This window comes from Leucoraja erinacea, chromosome 13 (genome assembly GCF_028641065.1).
Source record: "Leucoraja erinacea ecotype New England chromosome 13, Leri_hhj_1, whole genome shotgun sequence".
Lineage (NCBI taxonomy): Eukaryota > Metazoa > Chordata > Chondrichthyes > Rajiformes > Rajidae > Leucoraja > Leucoraja erinaceus.
In genome coordinates this window covers 35,084,733-35,105,622 of record NC_073389.1, presented here as the reverse complement: position 1 = coordinate 35,105,622, position 20,890 = coordinate 35,084,733, and the positions used below count along the sequence as shown (strand labels likewise).

General features: G+C 42.9%; 1 protein-coding gene across 3 annotated transcripts in view; it reads left to right on the top strand.

Moving 5' to 3' along the window:
* Positions 1–18,075, top strand: part of LOC129702856 (E3 ubiquitin-protein ligase Midline-1) — a 285,589-nt gene extending 267,514 nt beyond the window's left edge. For all 3 annotated transcript variants that reach the window (XM_055644894.1, XM_055644895.1, XM_055644893.1), the window contains exons 9-10: positions 11,091–11,298; positions 13,644–18,075. In XM_055644894.1, coding sequence (XP_055500869.1) covers positions 11,091–11,298; positions 13,644–13,992 — 557 coding nt within the window. In that variant the 3' untranslated portion in view covers positions 13,993–18,075. The remainder of the gene's footprint in view (positions 1–11,090; positions 11,299–13,643) is intronic.
* Positions 18,076–20,890: the final 2,815 nt, after the last annotated feature.

Below are 20,890 nucleotides of genomic sequence, written 5' to 3'. Positions count from 1 at the left end.
CAAATTTTTCCTTCAAGAGTAAATTTAACTCGTGGAAATCTTTCAACATGTTGAAAATTTTTCACGAGTTAACAAGTTACCCAAGTACCTGCCGTTAGCGTTACGAGTCGCTAAGTTACGTCCACGAGTTCCGATGTTCCCGCTACGTTAATTCTACGTGATTACCACGAGGTTGATTTGTTTTTAACTCGGGATCACTCGTGGGTGGACTCGAACCTTGCGACAGGGGTTTAAGAAATACTGAAGTATGTGATAAAGCAAAACACCGAAGGTGCTGTAAATCTGGAACAAAAACAGAGAATAATGGATGTGTTTGGTAAGTCAGGCAACATCCATGAGGAGCGTTTCAGATCTGAAAACAGCTGATCTGCTTTTCGCTCCATGTATATTGCTGGACCTGCTGAGCACTTACAGTACCTTTATCTACACAAAGAGCTTCTTGTGTTTAATGTTAACCATTATTTTGTCAGCATCAGGTACACAGCATAGCAGTACAGTAGTTTGTGCTCTCTCTCACATCTCCAGCAATCCACATTTAATCCTGTGTTCCAACAATATCATGTGGAATTTGCACATTTTTCTCACGACCACATGGGTATCTCGAGGTGCACTGATTTATTTCCGCATGCATAATGGTGGGTTAATTGGTGACTGTAATAATGACCCTTGGTCTACGTGGATGGTGGGAGAAATGGAAGATGTTATTGAGTTTGTGTGTGAGAAAATATGTGACAGGAAAATAAGTGAGGGAACACATTTGCTCTAAGGACTGGCATAGAACAAATACCCTACTTCTGTGTCATAAGATATAAGAACTGCCAATACACCTCAGGTCTGCTCTCTCAAATCACAATTAGTCAGTTGAGGGGAATAGGTAAGGTGAATATCCCCAGTCAGTTCCTAGGCTAGGGGTGTCTAAAACTAGAGGGCATAGTTTTAAGATGAGAGGAGAGAGATTTAAAAAGGAACCGAGGGGCAAATTTTTCACACAAAGGATGGTGCATACATGGATGATCTACCAGAAGAAGTGATAGAGCCGGATACAATATGGCATTAAAAAGACAGTTGGACCAATACATGGATAGGAAAGGGTTTTTTTGGGGGGGGGGGGGGGGGGGGGGGGGGGAAAGATATAATCCAGGCACAAATAAGTGGAACTAGCTCGGAAGGGCAACTTTATCGATGCAAATGAGTCAGGCCATACTCATGATCATAGTCTTGCTTCCCACACTGCAAACTCTATGACTAAATAAGAGTTAAGAAATTTAGATTTGTTTTTTTTTTTTGCTCCAGGTTCCAGCATCTGTTCTCTTGTGTATCTCTCTGACTCTATTGTTCACATTTTACCTCCTCGTTCAGGATTTCCTCACGAGAGGAAAGAGCTGAGGAGCAGGGATGTGTAATGTGCAACATATGGAGGAACATAAGGTCTTCATGATGTAACGTTGTGATTGGCATGTGTGCTCCTGTAGGCATGCAAAAGAAGAGAAACAGATGTCACCATGAATTTACAGCGCACACATGCCCTTTGACTCATTCGCTTGGTGTCATGTCGCCAATGAGAGGAGAAGCGAAGGGAGACAAAATGGACAAAAGTATTAACAGCCAGAGAGGCCGAGCAACCGGCACTACTTAAAGGAGAGATCAACAGTGCAGCAGAGAGGGAGTTCGTGAAAAATTGATCTGCATGGAGTAAATAAAGCGATGAAGATTAAAAAATGATGCCACAGAATAGATATATATCACATGCATAAAGAGTAGATGGGATTATAAAAGAGAGGTTTCTGTTCTCAGAGAAATTAAAATATTAAATAAAATTAAACAAATGCATGCATTTACGCAATGCTTTTCATGACCAGGTTGGTCTAAAGAGCATCATATTATATTTTGTGCGTTTAAAATGTTGTAACTGTAATTACATAGGAAGCACAGCAGACATGCTGTGCATGGCAAGATCCCACATACAACTGGATAATGACCAGGGAAACTGGGTTTTGTGGTGTTGATAGAGGGACAGATGTTAGCCGGGACCTCAGGGTTAATTCTTCTGCACTTTCGTGAAGTACTGCTACAGGATCTGTTACACCCACCCGCAGAAACACACCTTCTTCCATAAAGGCAGCACTCATGCATCAATCTGGAATTTTGTGACCAGCTCTGTGAAGTTTCTCTTCAATCCTTAATCTTATAACACAGGAGTGAGAGTACAAGGAGCTGGGTTTCAGCTGCCACTTGACAAAATGTACCGCAGTCACATGAATTATGCAAGTTGACAAAGTATCTCTGTTCTCTCCCACCTTATCTGTTTGTAGCCATAGATTAAATTAATTGCAAAAAGATGCAAAGTGCTGGAATAACTCAGTGGGTCAGGCAGCATTTCGGGAGAACATAGATGGGTGATGTTTTGGGTCGGGACCCTTCTTTAGACTGATTGCGATAGGGGAAGAGAAAGAAAGCTGGAAGAAATCCATTGACTGCTTTCATTTTTCTTGCTGCACTTACTCTCTTGAACACAGATCAGCTTGCATTAATTAGACAGCACCAAAAGCATTTTGTCATCTGATCTCCACCACATTACAAATATTCCCTCGTCTCTCCATCCCTTCCTTCTCTGCAATATAAAACACCTTTGTTTTCTCACCTTCCCAGTTCTGATAAAGGATCTTTGATTAGAAATGTTAATTCTGTTTCTCTTTTATGCTTGCGGCCTAGCCTGCTGACTATTTACAGCAGCCTCGGGTTTTATTTCAGGTTTCCAGCATCTGCATCTTTTGCTCTACAAACTGAAGGACTGGGGTAGTTTGCAGGGAGATGGTACATCAGAGAACTACTTTGCAGAAAGAGAAAATGACACTGGAAAGAGTCAAGAGAAATCCCACAAAAAGTGTTCATATCTGACAATAGAAGCAAACTGATGTACAAGGCCCTGGGTCCTTGCAGACTTTACCTGTAGATATAAAGAGACCAGGTACATGGGAGCTGGGAAATGTATACAAATATTCAGCTGAGAAATGAAGTGCCAAACTGATGTGTTCACAAATCGATCCCCATTATTCAAAAAGGAGATAGAACTAATGGAGTGAACTAAGCAATAGCTTTTAGTCAGCGTCAGATAAATACTGTGGTGAAGGCCGAGATGATAACATCTTTTGGGATGGAGGCTGGCAACACTAGTCCATATCCCTCCAAACTTGCCTTTCCATGTACTTATCAAACTGTTTCTTAAATGTTGAGATAGTCCCTGCCTCAACTACCTCCTCTGACAGCTTGTTCCAAACATCCACCACCCTTTGTGTATAAAAAGTTACCCCTCAGATTCATATTAAATCTTTTCACCTTCACCTTAAACCTATGTCCTCTAATTGAAAAGTAATAAAAGCATTCACCTTGGATACCTGAAATGTTTTTTGGACCAATTTCATTGAATTCCTTGAAGACATATCAGAAAGTATGGGCAAGGGTAAAGTAGTGAATTTACCTCGCCTGTTAGAAGACCCTTTGATAAGGACTCTCAGAAGGGAGTCATGTGATCTTGTGACAGGTAGCACACTACTAGGCTGAAATATGAAGACAGAAGTCAGTGTGTATAAGAAGAGAAGGCATCCAAACTAGGAGGAAGTGGAATGAAAAGAGAGAATGCTGGAAACATTTGCAGGTCAGGCAGCTTCTGTGAAGGGAGAAACAGTCAATGTTTCAAGATCTTAGATCCTTCATCATAACTCCACAAAGAAAGCTGTTGATGTGCTGGGAACCAGGTTGTTCATCAAACGTACAAGTGACTTATGACACGAACTTGGAGGTGCGGTGTTGAAATCTGTGGGTGATGTCAGATTGAAAGCTGAAACAAAAATGAGGGGATTATAGAATGGGAAGGTAAAGAGTTTGAATGAGAGGATGAACAGAGGCAAATATAATTCAGAATTAGGAAATATTTGGCAGGTTCATTTTCATCAGAGGAGTAATCTTTAAACGGTAAGAATCTAAATGGAGTTGAGGAGCAAAGAGATCTGGGAATGCTATGCATTAAGCAGTATTATTTAATGAAGTTAAAGAGAGTGGGGTTTATCTTTCCAGGATAAGATTGCAAGGCAGGAGAGATAATGACAAATTTACATGTGAACCTTGGTTAGACCAGTTAGAGACTTTGCTGAAGTTTTAATTCAACAAAGAGTTACATAATGTGACGAGACTGAGAATGCTTTGCTTTGAGGAGAGAAGTCCAAGTATATGTGATATGAATCTCAGAAATTATGAAAAGTTTGGATAGAACGGAAATGGAAAAACTCTTTCCTCTTGTGTCTGGAACAATGGAGCCTATATCTGATGATTTAAATTGATCAAGTGAAGGGTTTCCTTTGCATCAAAAGCTTTCTCAATAAAAAGGGAATGTGTTTATATAGCATTTTTTCATGGCCTGAGGATATGTCAAAACACTTCATAAAAAATAACAAATTCTGTGGTAAAAGTTCAGTGGAAAACATGGCAGCCATTTTGTGCAAGGTTTGCAAATACACACAAGATGAAATCCAGATAATCTGTTCAAGGGATCTCTTGTGAGGGAAAGAGGGATGACACAAAATGTTAGAGTAACTCAGCAGGTCAGGCAGCATCCCTGGAGAACATGGAGACACTTTGGGTCGGGACCCTTCGTTTGACTTCAGTCTGAAGAAGGGTCCTGACCCAAAACGTCACCTATCCATGTTTTTTCGGGATGCTCTCTGACTTACTGAGTTACTCCAGTATTTTGTTCAAGAAGGAACTGCAGATGCTGGAAAATAGAAGGTAGACAAAAATGTTGGAGAAACTCAGCGGGTGCAGCAGCATCTATGGAGCATAGATGCCGCTGCACCCGCAGAGTTTCTCCAGCATTTTTGTCTACTCCAGTATTTTGTGTCTTTCCTTGAAAAACAGCATCTGCAGTTCCTTGTTTCTACAATATATGGGTATGAGTGGAAATAAACAATGACAGGACATGTAAACAGTAGCACGGCCAAACTGACCTGAATGGCCTATCTCTAGAATGTAACTACTGTGCATGTAGGTTTTGACTGCCCTATGTACTCCCCAGCAACTTTTGCATAGGAAAGAACTGCAGATGCTGGTTTAAGTCAAAGAGAGACACAAAATGCTGGAGTAACTCAGCAGGACAGGCAGCATCTCTGGAGAGAAGGAATGGGTGACGATTCGGGTCGAGAGCTGTCTTCAGACTGATTTAAGTTCAGTCTGAAGAACGGTCTCAACCCTTTTTTTACCCAGCGTAGGGAAATCAAGAAACAGAGGACATAGGTATAAAGTGAGAGGAGAACCTGAAGGGGCAATTAATAGAATCCTGCGAGGCAATTTTATTCACACAGAAGGTGATGAGTATTTGGAACATGCTGCCAGAGGAGGTAGTTAGAGGCAGGTACTACAACCATTTAAAATACATTTAGAGAGGTACATGGATAGGAGAGGTTTAGAGGGATATGGTTCAAACACAGGCAGGTGGAAATAGTGTAAATGGGGCATCTTGATCAACATGGACAATTTGACCCAAAGGGCCTGTTTCCATGCTGTATAACTCCAGGATTCTAGTCATTCTTCAAAGGTTGTAAATTAAAAGTCATTTGATGATTGGTGGCTGGGAATTGTCCCATGTGAATTTTTATATTAACTGCACAGTTCATTTTCAACCATTTTTATGTTGAACATTGAAACTCTTGCCAAGAGATTGTTTGAAGGATTGTAACAAAGTTGGAACTATCTTGGCAGCCAAATAAATGGATTGATAAGTGATATGACATAGGTTCCAATCTCATTCTGGTTGAAGCTACAGAAAGGGATTTTGGTTTCCTGCTTTTTTTTAATAATGAACCAAGGGAATAGAATTTGCAGGTGTGATATATGCTTATGTGATATTGCAACTACGCCAAATAGCAATACAACTAAATTGGCTCGGTGCTAAAGTGGATTGGGTTTAAAATTAGATGTTCTTACTGAACTTTCTGAACAGCTTTTATTTCCATTTTACCAGGTGTGGGGATACAAGGAACTGAGATGCTGGTTTACAAAAAAATACTGTGCTGGAGTAACTCAGCAGGTCCGGCAGCATCAAAGTTCTGAAGAAGGGCCCAACTGGAAACGTCACCTATCCATGTCCTCCAGAGGTGTTGCTGGCCCTATGAATTACTCCAGCACTTTGTGCTTTTTTTGTTAAAGATACATGAGCCCTGAATCGCACTATTTTAAATTTGTGGGTTGAGACTGAGACATGGTGTGATAGTATTCTAGCCTCAGAGGCAAAAGCTATGTGTTGTTGAGGCAGAATACATGAGCTAATGACCTATGCTAACATACTGAGTGTATACTGATGCATTACTGAGGGAGAGCTGCACTGACAGAGCGGCAGTCCTTTGGATGAGACATTAAGCCGAGGCCTTTTCTCATCTTGCAGGCAGACACACACATCCTCCATTATTTTGGGCAGTTGTTTTGCTGTGACCCTGAGTCTGGATGCGTGTCAGGTGCAGTGCACCTAACCTGCACCACATTCACCTTGCTGTCAGCTCATCGTGCAGTCCAAGGAGCACCAACAGCCACCCTTCCTTCTCTCTTACCCTCAACCCCACACTTACCAGGTCTGAAAATCTGTCTCTGTAGTCTTGCGCAATAACCTGGCAGTTCCAACACCAAAGCCTCCGTTGATAAAACATGTACAGAACCTTTCAAACAGGTGAGAATGTCACCAGCTCCCCTTCCCATGTCAGTTAACTCCCCCTGCCTTTGCTGAGACACCCACCTCCCCTGATCCCATTTTTCTTCCCAAATCACATCAGCCACTCAATGAGCTGCAAAAAGCCCTGGATGTCTTGCAGCTCTGTAATTGAGAGAAGGGAACAGTCAAAGACTAGAGGTGATAACTCTCTCGTCCTGTGCTCTGTGCCTGTTTCACAGGCTTCAATATTAAGACGCTACCATTAATTTATACTGCAGACATCCATCCATTAAACACCCACCCGACCTTGCCAACACTGCAATAAAACCGTGTTAAAAGAGGACATACCCAGAGTCTAGGGCGTGGGTCAGGCAACATCTGCAAAACAGAGTTACCATGTCCTGTTGATGATTACTTATTTGCACTGCGAAAAGTCGGAGGTGCAGCAAGAAGAACAAGGGTAAGAGGTCAGAGAGACTTGAAGGAAAACATGAAGGGGGCGAGGGCAGGATAGATTAAATGAGAAAACAGGGTAATAGAAGCTGGTAAACAGATTTTAACATAGCGTTAACTAAACAGGAACTGCTGCATTAACCCAAGACTTGGAACTGATTGTAAAGGGGCAGAATCATGGCAAGGAGAATTTCAAGGAAAACAGGAATCTAATCCAAATGCCTTCCAAGAATAGTTTCCCGCTGTGGAGTACAGACTCGTTTGCAATCGTAACTTGGCTTCTCACAGACGATTGCCGAAGCTGAGCTATAAAACGTCAGCTTCTGCAGAATTAATGGACTGTCCTCAAATCCTGGGTCACAGTTCTACCCTGTGACTTGGGATGATCTATTGTGGTTTTATCACAGGAGGGGAAGTCTGGGTGGGGATGGTTCATGGAGACAATGACAGATCTAAAGTCAAAGTGGCTGAAGGCAAGGCCAACAAACGCAGTACAAAACCAGTGTGGGAGGCGTGAGAGGCCAGGTTAATGGAATTGGAGAATTTGGGTTAAGGGAAGGGGAAGTGAAAACAGGCTTCTTCGAGTTTGGTGAGTTAGCATGCAGGTGGTAGAATTTTGGATGAGCTGATATGTGGATGAATTCAGTGGACATTGGAATAGTTTAGTGTTGGAAGTATAGCTAAAGAGTTTCAGCCTCAGATGGACTGGGATTGAAGTGTAAGTGGAGGGAGTAACTCAACACCATGTTAAAAGTTTGGCACAGTCGAGTGCATTGTGAGCAGTGGCTGGGGAGAAAGGTAGAATTGGTGGTGAGGGACCAAAGTTGATTGCAGAGTATAAAGCTGACGGCTTCATCACTGCACAATCTCGCATTATGTTCCATTGACTTTAATCCAAGCTTGGAGCAGCAAAATGGTGGAACTACTTCCAACAAGCCTTCCAACTAAGCTGAACCCTCCACCTGTTTGAGAAGAGAGCTTTCAGCCATCTCTAGGATCATCTGAAATATCCCCTGTGTATTGTATGCAGCTGCATTTCTAATTATGTTGGATTACAGCCAGTCTGTGCGCTCAGACCTGGTTAAGAAAATAATACAATTATTCTTTAGTGGGTAAACTATTTGTCTTTATATAACGTCCAAATTTAACTATTTGCTGCCCGACTGATGCTGGCATTTTGGACTAAATGGGTCAGGGCTTTCTTCATGTGTTTCTGGTGACTGCTTGGATAAGCACAGAATGACTGCAATGATGAAATGAAGCTCTTGTGGCGATTTCAGACAGATTGTTAATTTGGTATGCGCTAGTCAGCCTTTAAAATGGGCAGGATTCTCGTGTTTTGAGCTGTCATAGTGTCACAGGGAACAAAGAAAGGCCCTTCAGCCCACCACATCCATGCTGACTATCCTGCACTCAGTTTTGCACTAATCCTACTATGTTCTACCTTTACTGCCCTCATCTCCCTCAGCCTCCACCAGCAACATCCAGTTGCATGTCTCCAGGATGGGTCCGTTGGCTGCTGTGGATTGGCCCTGGTGCCTGGGGGAGTGGTGGAGTCTCACATCAATGGTTCATAACGTCCATTCGGAAAGACCCCAGAACTTTCCCACTGGTGCTTTCCCTTGTGGTGTCAGATGGGAAGCACTCCGCCTCCTATCCCACTAAAACTGGGACTGCACCATCTCCCCCTTACACCACCCTGCATAGTCAACACATGGGCAGGTTCTAATCAATATAGCCCCAATAGGCCTGTCCAATGTCATTAGTTGACTTGGTTTACCCTGATGAGTTGTCAAGGGTCAGAGGGTCTAGAATTTTAAATAAATTAATAACTTGAAAACTAGTGCAATAAAGGTTGTGATTAGATGTAGTATCTCCATTCCAGCAGCTTTCCCCAGCTCACTTTCATGCACCTTGACACCCCTAGCTGATAGACATTGATAGGCGACTGGAAGGATTCCAGTCAATAGCACAGTCTTGATGCGACGTAAGCAAGTGAAGGTTATTGATCTGATGCTTGCTCCAGGGTGATAAAAATGCTGGTGAGTTACCACCAAGTTACGTGGACCAGCAGTAAAACTCAATACAAGAACAATTATAGAAATGCTAGAGATACTCAGAGGGTCAGATAGCACCTGATGAGAGAGATAAGAGTTAACCATTCAGATCGATGATCTTGCATCAGATTTATTACTTTCCATTGATGCTGCCTGACTTGCTGAGTGTTTCCAACATTTTGTGTTTTATTTCAGATTTACAGCATCTGGTTTTAGCCTTTTTGTTATGTACAGTCAAGTTGGAAAGCGGAGTAGCTTATGCAAGTGATTATAGGGAAAATATGACAGTCAATTAACAATCAACAAACACATATACAAAGCGACTAGATAATTACCAATCTCCCATGATGGCAGTGGTAGAAGGTAAAGGGGAAAAGTCTGCGGTTGTGAACCATCCCCGAATTCACCCCCCACACCCTCCGACAGTGCCCCAAAGTTCCATTGTTGGCTCAGGAAGCAAGGCATGGGAGTGTAGATGCACGAAAATGGAGCAATTAGGGGATCGTGGAGGTCTCCTAATCTGAGGAAAGACATTCTTGCCATAGAGGGAGTATAGAGAAGGTTCACCAGTCTGATTCCTGGGATGTCAGGACTTTCATATGAAGAAAGACTAGATAGACTCGGCTTGTACTCGCTAGAATTTAGAAGACTGAGGGGGGATCTTACAGAAACTTACAAAATTCTTAAAGGGGTTGGACAGGCTAGATGCAGGAAGATTGTTCCCGATGTTGGGGAAGTCCAGGACAAGGGGTCACAGCTTAAGGATAAGGGGGAAATCCTTTAAAACCGAGATGAGAAGAACTTTTTTCACACAGAGAGTGGTGAATCTCTGGAACTCTCTGCCACAGAGGGTAGTTGAGGCCAGTTCATTGGCGATATTTAAGAGGGAGTTAGATGTGGCCCTTGTGGCTATAGGGATCAGGGGGTATGGAGAGAAGGCAGGTACAGGATACTGAGTTGGATGATCAGCCATGATCATATTGAATGGCGGTGCAGGCTCGAAGGGCCGAATGGCCTACTCCTGCACCTAATTTCTATGTTTCTATGTAGCAGGTCATGGTAATAGCGGAGGAGGCTGCAGGAGGCCTTGCAGCAGCAGGGTGAGAAAGTGGATTGAGCAGTCTGCACGGAGCAGCGGCAGAAAGAGCCAACAGCATTGCGCTTGGCCAGGCCGACTCCATCTTTATTGATCCAGTACTGCCAGGAGTCCAGGCCTTCAAGTGAAAACATAAGAAATTGCACATTTCCAAGACTAAAGTTTTCAAAGACTTAAAAGTTGCATGATGGTATCAGAAAATGGCAACTCTCTGTGGTACTAGAAGAGGATCTATCGTACTCCATAATAGCATGATTTGAATAGATAGCATGTAGAACATGCTTTTCACTGAATCTCTGTACATGAGGAAATAATAAATTAAACTAAACTGATCAATTATTTAACAGCAATGGGGGCTTGGGAGTTCTCTCTAATAGCTGGGTTAAAAGTGGGAACTCCACTGTTTTTTTCTTCTGAAGTCCTAGGATCATTTGAATCAATCTGACAGGGAAGTCATCTCAGATTAGCATTACTACAACATCAGCATATCCAACACCTTTTGCATTGCATTATGTGACAGTCTAGACTTTGAACTCAAATGTGTGAGATGCATTCCAGATTTTTGGCCTGTTTTGCCTCACAGATGAGAATGTCATCCATGGAGTTAGCACTCTGGAAAGTCCACAGCTCCAGTTTTATTCTAGTCATCCAGCCATTCAATGCCTGAGAGAAACTAAAGCACGATGGAGTATGGGAGGATGGATTGACTTCCTGTTAAATGTCTCAGCTGTTCCTCACTTCCATGTTGTTGCACCGATGATAACTTTGTCCTTTGACCCTTCAACCCTAGGCCAACCGTTCAAGCTGGATCCCAAGTCTGCGCACCGGAAGCTGAAAGTCTCTCATGACAATCTCAGCGTGGAGCGGGATGAGACCACCTCGAAGAAGAGCCACACCCCAGAGCGATTCACCAGCCAAGGGAGCTATGGCATCACTGGCAATGTCTATATCGACAGTGGAAGACATTACTGGGAGATTCTCATTGGAGGGAGCACGTGGTGAGAAGCAGATCTGCACCTTGTTACTTCTCAAGGGCAATTAAGCTCTGGCCTATTCTAGCTTATAACCATTAGCAGGTTCCTCCTCAATTTCAAGATGACTACTCCATGCATTCATTAATGCTGGGCCAAAATAGAGCCTTCAAAAGTAATTCATTAGTTTCCATGGACCAGCAGATGTATCAGTATTCCTTCATCACTTCCAGGATGATCCATGTTCTTCCTGATTCCCCCGCTGCCAGCACTGCAGGAAAACATGGATCTTCACTTCCTCCTGGACAATTAGACATGGGCAATGAATGTTGGCATTGCTGGTCACCCATGTCACAAACAAAGATCGATGTAAAAGGCATGCTCTGACTTCAACTGGGGTGTAGCGGGAAGGAGGCAGCACGAGTCAAGACCTGATGTTGGGTCTCACTGGCCCATGATGGCATGGGGCAGGTCAGGGGGTTTATTCGGCGCAAGGAGTGGTTCCCATTTGTTGGGGAATGGCACAATCAGTTGGTGGGGGAGGGAGTGGGATTATTAGGTGTGAGGCAAGAACAGAAAGGGGGCCATATTTGAGGGGCTTGGTGGAGGATGCCTGCCCACCTACGAGGAATTGTTTAAGGAAACACCTGAAGGTCCCGACTCTCCCAGTGAATGGCGACCAGGATCACATCCTGATGTCTGGGTTGATCTCCGTTGGGATGCTTGCTTCCAGTGGGTGTGGCCACACCACCCATTACTATGTTGGATTCCACAATCCCCTCCTGTTGTCACAAGGAAGCATAGCCAGACAGGTAAACCTCCCCGTTGTCTCAAGACCCTCCTAGAGAAATAATGAGACAGATAAACAATAACTCCTGCTCCTGATAATCATGGGAACAAACTCTGACAAAGCCTTGCCCTTGATCCTATCCCACTCCTCCGTTCACTGACTGATACAGAGAAAAATATTCTGTCGTAGCCCCACTCACCATTTTTATGATTACATATTTACTATATCACCTGACAATTGTAAGGAGGCCATTTCAGTCCATTGAGTCGAGGCTGCCTCAAGGATTCAATCCCATGCTTCCACTAATTGTTCCTGTATCCTATTCTCCAGACATTCCATTCCACCCCCCCCCCCAGATTCCACATGCAATTTTCAGCAGCCAATTAGCCTACCAACCCGCACTTCTTTGGGATGTGGGAGGAAACCGGAGCACACGGGGAAACCCACGTGATCACGGTGAATTTGGCAAACTGGACACAGGTCAGGATTGAACCGATGTCGCGGGAGTTCTGGGGCAGCAGTACCACCCGCTGTGACACTGTGGCATCCTCGACAGCTGCTTGACCATGTGAAGGATCACAGGATGCAAATCTTACCTTCAGGCTACACGCAGCCAGCCAGCCTCGGGAACGTGAGCCATCAGACCTTATCAAGATCGGACATCAGACCTTATCAAAATCTGAGCAGTGGAAGCATCAAAGATCAGGGTAGCAAACTCAATCACAAGGGTTGGCAACATGCTGACCCATACATGTTCCGTCTGACGATAAACCTGCTTGGACCCAAAAAGTAACAAAGGCTTGGACTAAAAAGAATGTGGGGAAACTGAGCAGTAGATTCTCTCCGAAAACATGGACATAAAATGACTTTGAAATAGCTGGAAACAGCTGTATCAATATATTATGATCTACAAAACAGTGCTCGAGCCTTTGAAAGGCTTTTTGCTCCTACTTTCATGTTCGTAAAGCAGCAACCTGTCCCTTAAGGGGACAGGTGTGCCTGAAACGAGATTGGTGATTTTTTTTACTGACCTAAATTATTTTCTCAGAATAGAAACCTGTCTAATCTGGATAAAGTATGTTGGTGCAGAGTCATCAAGGTGGATGGGAAAGCTGTAGTGTAAACTCAGGCTGGACCAATGTGAGGGTACTTTCCTCAGGCTTTCCCCATCACCTCCCACCCAACGGGTGCTGTCTGTATGGAGCTTGCACATTCTCCCCGAGTGCTCCAGTTTCCTCCCACATTCCAAAAACGTGCAGGTTTGCAGGTTAATTGACTTCTGTAAAATCTCCCTGGAGTGTAGGATAGAACAAGTTAACTGGGTATTTGTTGGTCATCATGGACTCTGTGGGCCGAAGGGCCTGTTTCCACGCTGTATCTCTAAACTAAACTCAAAACGGCAGAATTCATCCGTGTGGTTCCCTGTGCATCGACACACTAACCAGCGAAGTATATCTTTGACGGAAGTATGAGGTGACGTGCTGCGTGCTTGGTCCCTGTGCTGTGAGTTCAATGCAATATGATGTGAATTGATACAGTCGATGGTAGGACAGGCAGTAAAATAATCTCTGTTTTCTTCCAGGTATGCGATCGGGATTGCCTACAAGTCAGCACCGAAGCACGAATGGATTGGGAAAAACGCCTTCTCCTGGGTATTCTGCCGGTGCAACAATAGCTGGGTGACGAGACACAACAGCAAGGAATTTCCAGTGGAACCTTCTCCTCACCTGCGACGGCTGGGCCTCCTGCTGGACTACGACAACGGCTCATTGTCCTTCTACGATGCGGTTAATGCTCAGCAACTGTACACCTTTGACATTGCCTTTGTTCAGCCCGTATGCCCCACTTTCACTGTGTGGAATAAATCCCTCACCGTTTTAACTGGTCTGCCTATACCGGACCACCTGGACTGCACGGAACAGATATCTTAAGAAGCACTGGGGGGGGAATGAGGACCTTGCTTCCGAGCTTTACAGTGAGAGTGCTTTGCACAGCTAACTGGAACTGCCTAATTGAATCGGACTTCATCTCGCTGTCCAATTAGAGCTGGAACTAAAACATACCTTATGGACTCCTCCCTCTCCACACCATCTCAGTTTATAGGTATATTTTCTTCTTTTTCTCAAAAGGAGTCCATTATTTCTACATGGTTGCAGGCACCACTTAAGGTGATGCATGCCTTGATCGATCTTCGACTGACCTGAGCTAGAAAATAAGAGCAATGTATTCAGTTGCTGCTGTGTTTGGCTAAAAGGTCCCTTCTTTCATTTCAGGCAGACAGATTTCACTATATACATCATAAATGTGAACATTTGATTGTGTTGTGGAATGCACTTAAGGTGTACTCAGAATTGAGTATTTGGGGAAATCAACTTTAAGGATTAGGATTTGAAGTTAGATAGTTTGCCTTCTATATTTTTCAAATGTGTCCATAAATGTGTAGGGTCACAATTGATCTCAAAGTCTCAACCCTGACCCAAACGAAAACCTGTTTCTCAGAACCCTTTCCAACGTAACTCAGACCATCTTCTCCTGTGATCTTTCACATTCATGCTGTCATCTCGCAGGGCTACACACACCTCCATGCATTTTCTTCCATCTAGGTTTTATTTATTCTGTTGATTTCCTATAGAAGAAAAAAATAGCTTTGAATCACCACGTTTGCATCTCCCCATCTCTAGATCAGTCATCAAAAAGTGAGAATGTGGATTGAATTGTTTCTGTCAAGTCAGTTGAGGCTGTTTTTGACAACCAGCAGACGAACCGTTGTAATTCCTGAACCTTTACTTTTTGGGACAGTATGGCTGGGTGTCCAAATCCTTTTGATGAGACTAATTGATAATTCCGAAATCAAATTTCCATCCCCAAACAAGTCTCCACAGCTGTGCTAACATTGAGACTTTAACATGACTAAATAACAGGCCCTTATAAAAAATATTCCGCATGTCGAGTCATTTTAGCCTATCTCCATCTAGATACAGAAATTACATTTCACTCTTTACAGCTCCATGTGCTGCTATCAGATTGTAAAATGAAATGATGTCCATTCAGATCCCTGACATAACTTGCAAGTGGACATTGACCCTGTTTTGTGAGCATGATGGATGAAAATCTACCCCTTAGAATAATACAGTTACCTACCTGTACTGGTCCATGGGCACACCCATGCTTATTTTGACATTACACTTTAGACCCAGAGGAAGATAACCCTGTTACTGTTCAACATCTAGCTCTAACATTCCTCTGCTTTGTACTTACTCTTATATAGGGGAAATTTATGTTATTTATATAAAATGATTTTTTTTTTTAATGAAAATTATTAGAACCCTTTGCTTTTGCACATTCAATGTTTACTATCGTATTTATGCTTAGATGGTTTGTTGGAAATTTGAGAAATATGTGAAAAAAGAGAAAATTATGGTTTTCCCAACAGGATTATTAAGAATTATTGATTAAGAAGCTATTGTTGAGGACAGACTGTGCGATGAATAGTATAGTTCAGCGGATTTGTAAATTATCTATCGTATACAGAAACCGAACAGTGCTGAACTGGATTTAAGGAGACAACATCCCATTTCTATACTTCTGCTCATAGGAGTTGGACATTGACGGTATAATTGTACAAAGGAAATAAACTATTTCTTCTTTCGAACCTTGCATTTAGTTCCAGAGTAGTTAGCTGGGTTGACGCTCCAATATGACATTAGATTTCAACTGCCTTTCCCCAATGATCAAGTGGTAATTAATCAGACTCAAATATCTTTACCTTAGCAATAGTATTTCATCTAAAGTATCATAGGAACATAATAGATTGTGTGTTTCCTTTCTGACTGTGGCTCCTTGTCCCTCCTGGTAACTTCACATATTTGACCACTTTGCCTTTACACCAAAGTGCATTTATACAGCTCTTTATTTGCAAAGGTATGCATGATCATTTTTTTTTTAATCCAAAGAGGAAATGGGTGCAGATGTCATTAGAAATTTCATTCCAGAGCCTGATCTTTAGAAGCGGAATGGTGTCTACTATCAATCTTGTTTTAGAAACAATTAGACAGGTCCCTCTAACCTGTCTAGAGTATGGGCCAAACGCACGCTGGTGGGACTTGTGTGGATGGGATGTGGTGGTTGGTGTGGGCCAGTTGGGCCGAAGGGCCTGTTTCCACACTGTGTGACTATGACTATTATCACAAATTCTGTAGGTCCCAACCCAGATAAGGAATAGTGAAACAGCAAAGTATAGGGATAGTATAATGGCATCATTGTGATGCAGAAGGATAATTATATTAGAATGGGACAAGAACGAAAAGAAAGCTTTGAACTGTAGATTTACTTCTGGAGTCTGTAAGTCAAATCATTGCCATTGCAGGTACTTTGAGTCAGGTTTGGGACCTCAGTAAAGGTAAGAGACAAATTACATAAACATGGCCTTGTAATCACTGGAATATAGAGAGCTATGGATGGTCATATTGTGATTTTTAAGAAGATTTTGATAGGATAGATATGGATAATATATTTATTTTGGTCGAGGTGGCCACAGGCTAGCAAACACAGTCAGAAAACTGGACCTAGGCCTTTTTCAGGATGAAATAAACAATACATTTTTTCACACTAAAAACTGCACAAACCAGAATCCCTCACTCACAGGTCATCTGGGTGCAAACGTAAGGGTCAGTTGACATTTTAAAGATAATAATCAATAGATTTTTGTCAGAGAGTTAAACAGAGTTATGGGATATCTTTACCATAAACTGAATAAATGGGGAAACAAGCCCAAGGGCCCAATTAGTTCCAGTTCCCATGTACACTAAATATGTTATTTCAATAGGTCATTGAAAGTTGTAAAAGGATATGGCGTCAGTTGGAGTATTGTCTCTTTAGATTTTCACTCAGCTTACATCAATCCAATGTACACCTGTAACTACTGTTAGAATTTTATGTAAAGATGATTTTTCATTTCATATAAGAATGTGTATTAAATGATCTGGTTAGGAAATGGAATAAGAATGTGCATGAAAATGCAATAATCCTCACTGCAGAATTAAGCACATGATTGTGCCTTATGCTCCACCTGTTTCAAAAACAGCAACACAAACCTGGTTACTGTGACTTGAGTTAACCTAAGCCTGTCTGTTATGGACCATGGATATTGATTCCAGCACACAGGTACTTAATTCCACGTGAAACTCCTGAAAGGTGGTACCAGGCATTGAGATGCCACACGAGGAATTCCGATCAGAGTGATGTTTTGCCATTGTGAATTTGCAGAGAAGAGTGTTTAACAAGCTGCACGTCCATCATTGAATGCTGACAACACTTTGAAGATGATAATTCGTTATTAGTGCTTGTTGACCAGTGGAGGACAGCCGAGCGACTTGGACACAAAAAAAACAGGCTGTTTGGCGCGCAAGAACTCATTACTCGATAAACGGGTGCCAAAAGGTCAAGGCAAAGGACTTGCAATATCATGTTACAAATCCTGCATGTCTTTGAACACCTGAGCGAGAACTGTAGCATTCTGAGATGCCATGGAAACAGGTAATGTGATCTGTGAAAGGACAGTGCCGCAGAGACTGCTGTTGAACTGTGTCAGTGACTCTGCTTAAGACTTACTACCCTTCACTACCACAAATAACCTCTGGAAAGTAAACCAGTGAGTGACTTTACATGAGAGTTGGGCTCTGAAGTCAGCCACTCCGTTTGAGCTGGTCCGTCCCTTTCTAAGGCGTGCTTTAATTAATATAGCTGGTAATTCAGTCGACATTCAACAGTTCAACTGTTAAAGCTGCACCTCACCTTGTTTTGCCAGCATGGAACCAATGTGCAGTGACTGGAGGGACAATTCTATGTATTACTGTTGACAGACACCGTCATACATCACCACCCATGTCCAACCCTGGCTATTGATTTTGTTTTTGTTCTTTTACAATTTTAATGGAGTGGCCTGTTTTATCTCAAAATATTTCGCAGTGCTGAATTCAATGCCTGATTCTGGAATAAAGAACTAGTCATGTCAAGCCAGACTTTCATGTCGGGTTTTGTTTCTCAACTTTAAACCAGCAGCCCAGGATTTTTTAATAAGGTTAGTATTAGAGAAAGGGTGCGGTTGCAAGTTTCCTGTATCTCAGGAGGCAGACTCATTTGGAAACAAAGAGTTGTGAATTTATGCCACAGTTCTAGACAGCTGGAAGTCCTGAACATGCTCTTCACTGAGCTGAAGGAGTGCTACACTCTGGAATGTGGCACTCTTTGTTCTCACTAGCTGTCAAAAAAGGATTCCATCTCTTTAGTTTAGTTTAGTTTTGTTTAGAGATACAGTGTGGAAACAGGCCCTTCGGCCCATCGTGTGTGTGTGCGCTGACCAACAATCACCCGTTCACAATAGTTCTATCCTACACACTAGGGACAATTTACAGAAGCCATTTAACCTACAAACCTGCACGTCGTTGGAGTGTGGAAGGAAACCGGAGCACCCAGAGAAAACAACCACGGTCACAGGGAGAACATACAAACTCTGTAAAGACAGCACCCGTAGTTAAGATCAAACCCAGGTCTCTGCCTCTGTAAGGCAACAACTCTACCGCTGTGCCACTGCGCCTCTCTTCATTGGAAAGAGAAGGTGGAGCTGGAGGCAGAGGTGGTGGATCCCAAATACCTGAAGCAACATTTCGCTAAACAAATCGGTAAACTTTATTTGGCCAGTGTGTGCCTGATCAATGGTCGGCACAGACTCGGTGGGCCGAAGGGCCTGGTTCCACACTGTATCTCTAAACTAAACTAAACTTGCATGCAAACTCTGGCTTTGTGTAAATACACTGGGGCTGTTCCTTCATCGGGAAGGTGACTTCTGTTTCAAATATGATGCCTGCTATAAAGTGGTGTCTGAAGGTGATTGTGAAAGTTCTTTCTGAAATAAAAACAGACAGTGCTGGAGACACTCAACAGGTCAGGCAGCATCTGTGAAAAGGGAACACAGTTAATGTTTCAGGGTTCCAAGGCCTTAGACAAATCCACAGATGCTACCTGTCCTGAGTCTCCATTTTAACTTTAAATTTCCAGCATTTGCACTCCTAAGTTCTTTTTTTCATTCCCAAAGCAACACTTTATTGTCAAACACAATAACCTTTTTTTTAATGCAGGGTTCAATTTCAGGATAGTTCCATATTTCCTTGACACAGGAGTATGGCATTCAGCCCATCAATTATTTGACACTTGGCTTTTGCAAAATGGGGTATGCTGTCTAATTTTAAGGAAATTCCACTCTCCGATTCCTAAGACAGTATGAATGGAAAATCCACGCTGGAATGAAAAATCCATGCTGGAATATCTGCTGATTTGCCACAGGCACAAGCTGTCGAGGCTGAGATGAAATAATCTTTGTTTGTTTACCTCTGATTGACCTCTGTGAGTGGGTGCTGGTTATTGTGTTCATTTCAATGGTTCAGTTTTTCTCATGGTCAAATGTGTTTCTTACTTCTGGTTGGGCAAGCTAGAAATGAGGCATTGTGTTTTTCAATCCGCCGTTTCAAAATAACATCCTGTTCCTTTAGGTTTTGTGCATTTCACAAGGGCCTTTAAGAAATAGTGTTGTTTTGAAAATATAATTTCTGAGATGGAAAAATTCATTCACTGGTGGAGAAAGACATGAAGACTGGGGAACTTGACACGGTCACTGGAGCTGTCTTGAGGACAGTCCGTATTACAGTCGAGGAGATGCTGGACATCCTAAAGCATATGACGGTGGGTAGATCTCCTGGGACTTATCAGATATACCCATGGACAGAGTGAGAAGCTAGAGGAGAAATGACAGGAGCCCTGATTGAGATATATTAGTCATCAATAGACACAGGTGAGGTGCCAGAAGACTGCATTAGTCAGACTATTGAGTATAGAAGTTGGGAGGTCATGTTGCAGTTGTATAAGATGTTGGTGAGACCGCATTTAGAGTATTGTGTTCTGTTCTAGCCACCATGTTATAGGAAAGGTATTGTCAAGCTTGAAAGGGTTCAGAGAAGATTTACGAGGATGTTGCCCGGACTAGACGGTGTGAGCTATAGAGAGAGGTTGAGTAGGCTGGGTCTCTATTCCTTGGAGCACAGGAGGATGAGGGGGGGGGATCTTATAGGCGTGTACAAAATCATGAGAGGAATAGATTGGATAGATGCACCGAATCTCTTGCCCAGAGCAGGAGAATCGAGGACATAGGTTCAAGGTGAAGGGGAAAAGATTTAATAGGAATCTGTGGGGTAACTTTTTCACACAAACGGTGCTGGGTGTATGGAACAAGCTGCCAGAGGAGGCAGTTGAAGCTGGGACTATCCCAAAGTTTAAGGAACAGTTAGACAGGTACATGGATAGGGCAGGTTTGGAGGGACATGGACCAAGTGCCGGCAGGTGGGACTAATGTAGCTGGGACGTATTGGCCAGTATGGGCAAGTTGGGCTGATTAGCGATACACACTGTATCACACTATGATTTTATGACTGGAGGGTGGCTACCATGCAAGGCAAAGCCTGGGAACTAAAGCCTAACACCTGTAGTGTGTATGTTACCAGTGAGTATTCTGAGGAATAGGATATATCTGTATTTGGATAGACGATCTCATTGGCGACAGTCAGCATAGTTGTGTACATGGGAGATCGTGTCTTATGAATCTGATTAAGTTTTATGATAAAGTAACTAAAAAGTTTGACAAGAGCAAAGACATGGACATTGTCTACATGGGCTTCAACAAAGCACTTAAGGAGGTTTTGCACAGTAGGCTGCTCTGGAAGGTTAGATCATATGGAGTTCGGGGAGAGATAGCCGACTGGATAGAGATTTGCTTCATGG